The sequence below is a fragment of the Triticum aestivum genome, unplaced genomic scaffold (assembly GCF_018294505.1).
Source record: "Triticum aestivum cultivar Chinese Spring unplaced genomic scaffold, IWGSC CS RefSeq v2.1 scaffold7A_scf_3554, whole genome shotgun sequence".
In the NCBI taxonomy this organism is placed as follows: Eukaryota; Viridiplantae; Streptophyta; class Magnoliopsida; order Poales; family Poaceae; genus Triticum; species Triticum aestivum.
The window spans coordinates 33,562-43,237 of NW_025225113.1; the positions used below are offsets into that span (position 1 = coordinate 33,562).

At 49.1% G+C, this 9,676-nt stretch overlaps 2 protein-coding genes across 2 annotated transcripts; both read left to right on the plus strand.

The window, feature by feature from the left end:
- Positions 1-7: 7 nt before the first annotated feature.
- On the plus strand, positions 8-3,133 carry LOC123172070 (clathrin light chain 2; the record flags this gene model as incomplete). The annotated part of the gene is given in 3 exon segments (XM_044589109.1): positions 8-312; positions 2,006-2,159; positions 2,262-3,133. Coding segments are annotated over 3 exon segments (912 nt in total), but the record flags the coding sequence as incomplete, so codon positions are not given.
- Positions 3,134-5,071: 1,938 nt separating this feature from the next.
- LOC123172071 (uncharacterized) lies at positions 5,072-7,827 on the plus strand. The gene is made up of 3 exons (XM_044589110.1): positions 5,072-6,869; positions 7,178-7,268; positions 7,398-7,827. The coding sequence occupies exons 1-3, from the start codon at positions 5,097-5,099 to the stop codon at positions 7,595-7,597; spliced, it is 2,064 nt and encodes a 687-aa protein (XP_044445045.1). The 5' UTR covers positions 5,072-5,096; the 3' UTR covers positions 7,598-7,827.
- The last annotated feature ends 1,849 nt before the right edge of the window (positions 7,828-9,676 follow it).

Below are 9,676 nucleotides of genomic sequence, written 5' to 3' on the forward strand. Positions count from 1 at the left end.
CGACTCGCCGACCTCCTCCCCGGCGGCCGCGCCCTTCCACGACGACCCCTTCCTCAGCTTCGCCGACTCCCCCACCCCCGCCGCGGCCGACGTCCACGTCTCCGGGGACGACTTCCCGGCCTCCCCCGACCCCTACGCCTTCCGCCACGACTCCGCCGCCGCGCACCCCTTCGGCATGCCCGACTCCAACGGCAACGGCATGCACCACGAGGCGGACGACGACGACGGCCTCTTCACCGACTCCGGCCCCGTCCTCCCCGACCCCGCCCAGATGGGGGCCGACGAGGGCTTCCTCCTCCGCGAGTGGCGCCGGTACGTTTGGTTCGCTTCCTCGCCTCTACCGCTGCTCAGATCTGATCGATCTGGCCAGGCTCGGTGGTTGGTCCTGCTAGATCTAGCCGCGCCATCGTGGCGGGCTGGGTTGCTTCGGGGCGTAGATCTGCTTAGATGGGTGGCGATCTGGCCTGCCGCTTGCCATTATCTGGGGCGCAGAGCTGCAGTACGCGCGAGATTCCATCGCTGTGGTGCAGATTCGGTCTCTCATGCGACCACCTGCTCCAAATTCGGTGCATGTGCCGATATGATGGTGTGATCCAATGCCTCCAGCTTCACTAGACTAGGATTTTAGCTGAATTAGAGCAATTGACGTGCAAATTGGTCACCGCACCCGTGCTTAGTTGCTTGGAAGTGATGCAAGACTTCACACCATGACTTGATGTCAATGAGCTAAAAATGGCTCAGCTTGCTGCAACTTGTCACGGTTAGCTAAGCTTGACACACACTAAGTAGGTACTTTAAATCGGGGATTTAGTACTGGGTGGTCTCAGATCAACAAAGCAGTCGGAATCACATGATCAAATCCCAATTTTTACTGCCTGGGACTCTCTGGGTGTTACTTTAGCATTAGGTTTCGCCAATAGGGAAATGAAATTGCCATATGTTGATGTGATCCACGGTCTTTGCTGCTTAGCTGAACAAGAATAAATGATTGCTTGGAATTCAGTGTGTGTGCTGTATGATGGTGTGACCCAGTGCCTTCGCAGCTTCGGTACACTATGAATTTTAGCTGAATAAAAGCAAATGACCACTTGGAATTTGCCATATGACGATGTGATCTACTGTCTTTGCAGCTTTTGCAGTACAAATTTAGCTGCATAGGAGCGATTGCCGTACAAATTGGTCACCAAAGTCGTGTTTTCACAGTAGGAATTTATTTGTGACTGCCATAACTTTTTTCATCATGACCGATTAATATGATAAAATGGTTCAGCTTGCTGCAACACTTTCTCAGGGCTAGCTTATCTTGAGGCACATTAGGTGCACAATTTAAACATGAGATTTTGTAGTTGAGGATATCAAATCAAGAAGGTCCAATTTGATTTGCATGATGAAACTCTCTGTGTGTCCCTGTCTCTTTAGTTTTTTTATCTATGGGGAAATAAAAATGGCATCTACTTCCCTTGTTCTTATTTCTAGATCATAGTGGCAAATACATACAGGTTCATGTTCACGCACATAAGTCTGTATTTTTGTATTATTAAAGTTTATGTTTTGGTTTTTCAAACTGGGCTATTTTCTGAGACAAATCTACACATGACTTCCTCTTCCAGCTGTGTCCAAAAAGGAAGCTTTCCAAAAACTAAAGGAGTGTTCTTGATTATGTTGATGTTATTTCCCCTATAGGAAGTGTTTGCTTCTATTGGCGTTTCTTTATGTTTCCTCCAGTGCACTATTTGTCTATTTAAACACCTGCACCAAAGTATGCAATTTGCTGTAGCCACTACGAAATAAACTTCAGATAAAGATATAACATATGACTCCAGATCTGACTTCCGGGCCAGAGAATGTCTTAAAATAAATTGTTGTAGGCCCTGTTCTATATCATTAACTACAACACTAGTGTTGCATTAAATGTCCATATCTGCTAAAGAATAAATACTGCTATTTTTACTCCTTGATTTCATCTGTGTTGTGCAAAGTAAATGCTAACACCAGCTGTGAACAGTCAAAATGCACTCCTTCTGGAGGAAAAGGAGAAGCACGAGAAGGAGCTGAGGAGCCAAATCATCCTTGAAGCTGAAGAGTTTAAGAAGGGTTTCGTTGAGAAGCGCAAGCTGAACCTTGAGACAAGCAAGGATCACAACCGGGAAAGGGAGAAGGTACAGTCTTTCTTTAACATAATGACGCTGTGTATTCTCCTTGGCACTTTGGTTACCTGACATCTCTTTTTGTTTTCTCTCTGTGTTACTGCTTGCTGTCAGCTTTTCCTCTCCAACCAGGAGAAGTTCCACAAGGGAGCAGACAAGCAGTACTGGAAGGCGATATCCGAGCTCATCCCACAGGAGATTGCACACATCGAGAAGAGGACGGGCAAGAAGGACAAGGACAAGAAGCCCGGGATCATCGTGGTCCAGGGCCCCAAGCCTGGGAAGGCCACAGACATGGCACGGATGCGCCAGATCCTGTCGAAGCTGAAGCACACACCACCGCCACACATGAAGCCACCTCCACCACCCGCCGTGGCACCCGCCGGGAAGGACGGAGCTCCGGCCGCCGCTGGAAAGGACGGAGCTAAGGCGGCAGCGACGCCTGCTGCCAAGGATGCCCCTGCCAATGGCACTGTCCCTGAGAAGGAGAACGCCCCACCCGCCGCCGCTGCTGCCCCCGCAGCAGCAGCTCCGGCGCCACCAGCTGAGCCCATCGCCGCTGCCTGAATGAGGATGGCTTTGATCAGCCGCTAATCCTTCGCAGTAGGGTTATATTTGGGTGTCAGTAGAGTTGTTCCAGGAGAGACGGATGGGGAAGGAGCGTGAAGGCCACATAGCATGCGAGGTGGTGAAATCGTCTGAGTTCACCACGGGGAATCATGGCGGAGATACACGCAGTGTACTATTATTAATTTGAGTTTGTTATTATGAGCAGGAGGGTTGTTACTTATGGGACCAACAAACTTTATTCGTTAATATTGTCATTGCATTTTGTAGAGAGAAAGAGGGTACTGGTAAGAATAAGGTAAGGCTGTCGCTGCTGCTGTATGTGTTTGTATATTTATCATCAAGTGTTGGATTTTTGGTAAAAGACCTGTGGTTGGTTGATGTTGCATATATTACTATCAGTTGGTTTTTCATCTCAAGTTCAGTGCTATCTTCTGTTTATGCAATTGAAGTTGGATACTTTGACGATGTATTTGGCATTGTCTCATCCTTTTTTATGTGAAAATTATTGTACAACTTCCTTTAACCCCATCAAATTTCATTTTTGTTCACATAAAATTGATATCTTTTTATAGCCACCAAATTATGTTTTGGTGTAAGTCTATTTTTTTGGGTAGTTGGATCTACCTCGTATGGTTGTGGACTCTTCAACCTCCAGCTGAAGATCAAAGTTAAAAAAACTATACACGATGACAAAAGTAACAAATTCCCTAAATAGTCCTGACGTTCAAATTCTTAAAATCTCTACTACTTAAAAAACTAGAAAAATTAACAAAATCTGTAATTTTAAAGTATCAAACTTGGTTAAGTTTTGTAAAGTAACAATATAAATTTGGGACCCTACTATTCATGCAGCAGAAACTCTAGCAGTGAAGCATGGTCTTACACTGGAGAATGACATGGGACTACACTCAATTCGAATTGAGTATGATGCACTGCAAGTGATTAATGCATGCCCGGGACAAGACAGAATCTAGAATTAAGCTTCACCTATTCTACGCTGACTCGCTGAGTGCTTTTATTTTGGCTGGGATGATTGGTTCTGTTCAATTCTTGCATTGTCTGAGGGAAGCCAACGAGGTGGCTCATAGCTTAGCTAAATATGCTTTTGCTTGTAATTGGGTCGATGAACCCCCAGATGCCATCATAGAAAACCTTGCAAACGATTAAGAGTGCTGCTATGCAGACGATAGCTGTTGGACGATTCCTGGACGATAGTGCAAATTAGACCATCCATACAAAGGACTAGGTGCAACTCAGCCAATAGATTAAACATATCGTGCCCGAGTCGTCCAGCAGTATCGTCTGGGAAGTACTCCCTCCGTCCGGGTGTATAAGTCATCTTAGGAGTAGCACCATGACCTAGGTGGCTGTAGATTGGCAGAGGAGGAGCACCACGGCCAGCTTAACTTCCAATCAGAGCGCTGCACAAAAGGAAGCAAAATCAGCATTTAATAGGATGTCTTTTCAGCTCTCCATGCAGGCCCACGTACATGATACTCCAGCCGCGATCAACGCCCAGCATGCAAAACTGTCTTCAATATCTTGCCTAACCAACGCCCAGCCGCGATGCATGCATTGGCCGTTCTCATGCGAGTGCCTCCTCTTCCTATAACAAATATAACGCTCGTTAATGAGGCTGGGAGGGGAACGAGGGGAATTTAATGTTACACGCCTAAACGTTTTGGGAAATTTTGGTTTTCGTAAGATGACTTATACACCCGGACGGAGGGAGTAGTTTCAAACGATTAACTATTCTACCTATGCAATAAAGTAGCCATGATGGCATCCCCCCTTCCCATCAAAAGAGTGTTTTTCTATATTTTCTAGTATTTTTTTATTTACTATTTTTTATAATAGATTTGTAAGTACTCCAATGAATGTAGTAGTAAGGGCTCAGATAGACTTTCTCTCATTTTCCTCAACTATTCTGGTGACTAGGGCAAACTCCTTTCAGATTTCATCGGCGAGCTCGTGGATTCATCTCACCTCTGTCTGCCGCTCCGTTGGCTTGTGGCGGGGAGGGGAATCCCGTTGCCTTTGCTCTAGATAATAGTTTAGGTTAGGATTTTTTTAGTCCGGGCGGATGGCGCTGCCCTTCTTCGAGTTTGTGTTTTTGGGCTTCGATCCACATCGAGTTTGTCCAAGTAGACATAGTCAACGGAGAACCGACATCGATTGTCATGTCTTTGGAGCGGTGAGGTTAGGAGTGGCTAGAGTTAGTGTTAGGTGTTTAAGATCTATGAAGGGTTTAACGAGGACGCCTATTTGAGGGACGGGCTTTTTCGGACGGAGAGAGTATTTGAGATGCTTATAATAGATAGTGGATATTTCTCACACTGAAAAAATGGTAGACAGGCGGCGGGGGGCAGTGGTGGGATAATGGCGGCCGCCGCGGCATCTTCCTCCGCCATTTCTGCCCTCCCTTCTCCTTCCTCCTCGCAGCCCCTCTACCTCCTCCTCCTCTCCAGGCCGCCGACACCATCCCGCCTCCGCCTCCGCCTCCACCTCCACCTCCGACACACGCACCTCCTCCCCGTCCGATCCCGCCCGCATCGACCCTCCACCCGCTGCTGCTGCTCCTCCGCCGCGGCGTCCTACAACGGCTGGGCCGACCTCCCGGCCGCCGACGACCCGCTGGGCCTCCCCTTCCTCCGCATCACGCAGCAGTCCCTCGCCGCCGCCCCGCTCCTCCTCCTCCTCCCGGTCGCCGCGCTCTCCCTCTCCCGCCTCCCGCCCGCCCCGCTCCTCGCCGCCGTCTTCGCCGCCGGGTTCGCCACCGCCAGGCACCTCGCCCCGGCCCCCGGCGCCTCCTCCACCCACCGCCTCGCCGCCCTCCTCGCGGATCTCGACGCCCGCCTCCTCTCCCTCAAGGGCCGCCTCCTGGCCTCGGCCCCCGCCGATGGTGACCACGACGACATCGAGCCCCTCGACCGCGCCCGCGATGCGCTCCTGGAGTGCGCGGCAGCCGTGGCCGCCGGCCAGGGCCAGGGCCAGGGCAGCAGCAGCAACGCCGGCGGCGCCGCTCCGGACGACGGGGCGCTGCAGGACGTGGCCAGGGAGGTCGCCGGCTACATCGGCGGCTGGGCCAAGGCCGCCCTGCGGGAGCTCAGCTTCGCCTCGCCGCGGAAGAAACCCGCCAAGGCCGTCGCCCCTGATGCTTCTACGGCCGATGCCAAGAGTAATTCAGGCTCTGCTGTAGCTCAGCAGGGGGATGGGGAAAACAAGCCAGCTGATTCAGCGGCCGTCGGTAGCGCCCGGCCGCTCGACATGCTGCCGTTTGATGGCAAGGATGCTGCCAGTGGGTTTGAGGATGCAGGGTTCAGTTCTGAGAGCGGGCAGGAAGACGACGACCGGCTGGAGAGGCTGGTGTCCAAGCACAGGTATGGCCGCGGCGGCAGGGTGCCAAATGATGGTCCATTTCAAGAAGGCGGCAGGTTCGCCGCCGCTGAATCCGCCGAGTCCTCCTTGCTGGAGAGGACACTCGAGATCCGGGACAGGTCGTACAGGTTGAAGATCGAGCGCCGAGATGGCGGTGAGAGCCGAGTGAGTGGAGCACGGGGGATGCCGGCTGATGAATTCGTGGGTAGCGCTGCCGCCAGTGTTGAGGAACAACCACTTACAGATGATGATGAGGGTGGTGCCGGTGTGGGTTCAGATGCTGAAGAGTTTGGCCGCAACGTTAAGGAGGCTGCTGAGATCTTGAGGAAGGCGAGGGAATGCATGATGGCCAGGGACGACGAAGAGGCCGCGGACGCGTTGCTCTATAGGTCAGCAAGGCTTCTGTCCACCGCCGTGGCTTTGAGGCCGACAAGCCTGGTAGCGGTCGGTCAGCTAGGGAACACCTACCTCCTCCATGGGGAGCTCAAGCTCAAGATTAGCCGAGAGCTGAGGACGCTGCTGGCCAACAGCGGGGCTTATATTAACGGAGGAGAGCGTGTCTCACGGTCCAGGAAGCTTGATAGAAGGATCCTTAACAGAGAGAACATTTCGTCTGCGCTGGTGGGCGTTTGTGAGGAGTGTGAGAGTCTCCTTGTTGAGGCAGGCAGAAGCTATAGGACGGCTGTGTCAATTGATTCGGGCGACGTCAAGGCGCTGTACAATTGGGGACTCGCGCTTATCTTTCGTGGTCAACTGCTTGCTGACATCGGACCGGTATGAGCACCGACATTATTATACAGTATGCACATGCTCACATAACAAGTTGATGTCGTATTTACCATCTAGCTAATAATTTACATAGTGTATACCACTTTTGTGTTGGTGGGTAATAATTACTGCTGCATAGTTATCCTGTGATATTGGTAAAATGAGAATGATAAACATCTATTTTTGTTCTGTTGCAATCATTTAATACAGTGCACACAGTCTAGAAACTCAGAATACTAGGCATCAGTCCGCTAACTATTTAGTTTTTTTTGGTTATTTGTGCATTTGACTTATTATAAAAAAAACTGATGCAGGAAGCAGCAGTTGATGCTGATCGGGTGTATTTGGCTGCAATCGACAAGTTTGATGCCATGTTATCCAAAAGCAACACTTATGCTCCAGAAGGTTCGACACCGCTCTGCTTTTTAGCCTGAATTTCCCTACAAGTTTGAACTTGGATACTTCATTTCCTATCTCTAGTTGTTTGGATGTGGCTGTGTATGATGCTCACGTGTAAGTGATGTGGCGTTGCAGCTCTCTACAGATGGGGCAGCGCTCTGCAGCAGCGATCCCAGTTGCGCTCTCGGAACAACAAGGAGAAGATAAGGCTGCTGGAGCAGGCAAAGAGTCTGTTTGAAGACGTACTGTATGTTGAGGGCAACAACAAGATGGTACGGGAGGCTCTATCGTCGTGCATATCAGAGCTCAACTACCATGGACGATGGCTACAGTGAACTGGCATGGGGAGTGCCATTAGTCGTGTGCTGTATTAGGGTTGAAGACAGAGATGAGTGAAATAAGATGAAGCGAGCTGTATGTATGAACCGAAATCCTTCACCACGACGAGAAAGTCGCTCCTGTACACTATTTGAGTTGAAAGGCTTAGCATTTCAACAGGAAGGAAGAACCTTCGCAGATGAGCTTTGCATGTGAATAACAAGGATCCCAGAATTAGTTTAAGAAATTGCACACAAGTTCCAGTCTATGATTGGCGGATTATTTGTTTGATGCTGATCGTCAATTTCATCATGCATGCAATTTTGACAGGTTCGGAGCTTATGTTGCCTCCTTTCTGTCTGTGGCCTCTGCTCTGCTCGCATGGGGGAAATTGCTGAGAAGACTGTGTTGTTATCAACTCAACTACTTTTGCCTGTCAGCCAGGGAAATCAGTGCTGCAACCAGACCAGCATTTGCTCTGTGTAGTTGTAGTTCTTGCGGACATCTTTGAAGCCATCATGCCTGTCAGGATCAGCAACAATTGCTCTGACGATGATATTAGGGTTTGCCTTCTTACTCTGCTTCACACCTGTACTTATTACTTAACACCGTCATAAGGGATCGATGCCCCTCTGTGATGAACACGTTCAATGATACTATGCACATAGGCAAATTTTGTTCAAGTTGTGGTCTAGAGCAAAACCCCTCAGCGAGTGATGGAAACACAAAAGCAGGGCTATATATATAGATCAAATAAGGTGATATTAAGGGGTTGGAAGCCACAACTTGCAGCTACTTTGCTGTGAAAGAGGGCACCTTGAGGGAGTATGAGCGCGCTCAAGATGCACACATGCCAAATCAACCAACATGTAGCATGCATGTGGGCTTTGAGGAGAGGACATATATGTATGCCATCAAAAGGAGACTCGTGTCAACAAGCCAAACAGAGACAATTGCTTGATGCATGTGTCATTCTTTCTTGCAATGATCAACCAGCAGCCAGTCTACACAAAATGAGTCCCATACGCAGCGGATTAAGCCCTGCAATAATAGGGTGCGATGAGATGAGAAACCAACCTCCCGTTAATTAGATGCCACCAACCTCTCTTGTATAATTAGATGCAACCAAAACATTAGATGTTTCAGATACTTCAATAGAAACAACTGTTCATCACCAAGTTTGTTTGTCCCACATATACAGCTATACCACACACAAGTGTGTTGTATTTATGTATACTCCCTCCGTCCGGGTGTATAAGTCATCTTACGAAAACCAAAATTTCCCAAAACGTTTAGGCGTGTAACATTAAATTCCCCTCGTTCCCCTCCCAGCCTCATTAACGAGCGTTATATTTGTTATAGGAAGAGGAGGCACTCGCATGAGAACGGCCAATGCATGCATCGCGGCTGGGCGTTGGTTAGGCAAGATATTGAAGACAGTTTTGCATGCTGGGCGTTGATCGCGGCTGGAGTATCATGTACGTGGGCCTGCATGGAGAGCTGAAAAGACATCCTATTAAATGCTGATTTTGCTTCCTTTTGTGCAGCGCTCTGATTGGAAGTTAAGCTGGCCGTGGTGCTCCTCCTCTGCCAATCTACAGCCACCTAGGTCATGGTGCTACTCCTAAGATGACTTATACACCCGGACGGAGGGAGTACTACTCTATGGTGTACGAGTTTTAAATGTTTGGATCTCAAAACGAGGCATTGGCAGTGTTGTTGTTGTTGTTCGCGTGCCGGCAGTCCCTCTGGTGTTCACGGCGGCCAGACGGCCTTGACAGCCTATGCATGCACACAGACACGTGGAAGCGACCCCTTCTCAGCACCACTCGGATCTGGTGCTCCTCCATGTCCTCTTCCTCGATCTGGCCTCTCCAGCTTGCTAGAGCAATTTTTAGGGATACCATGATGCTGTTTGGTGATTTATTTTATATTTTATTTATATGACAGCCTTAAAATGATAACATGCATATAAATAAGATGAGAAAAATGTATTTCTTGCTTTCTTGAGTTTCATATCTTTCCAATTGCATAGTCTATATAAATTAATGTTAGATGCCTATTACTTTGATGCAATATCCTGTGAAGAGCATGGC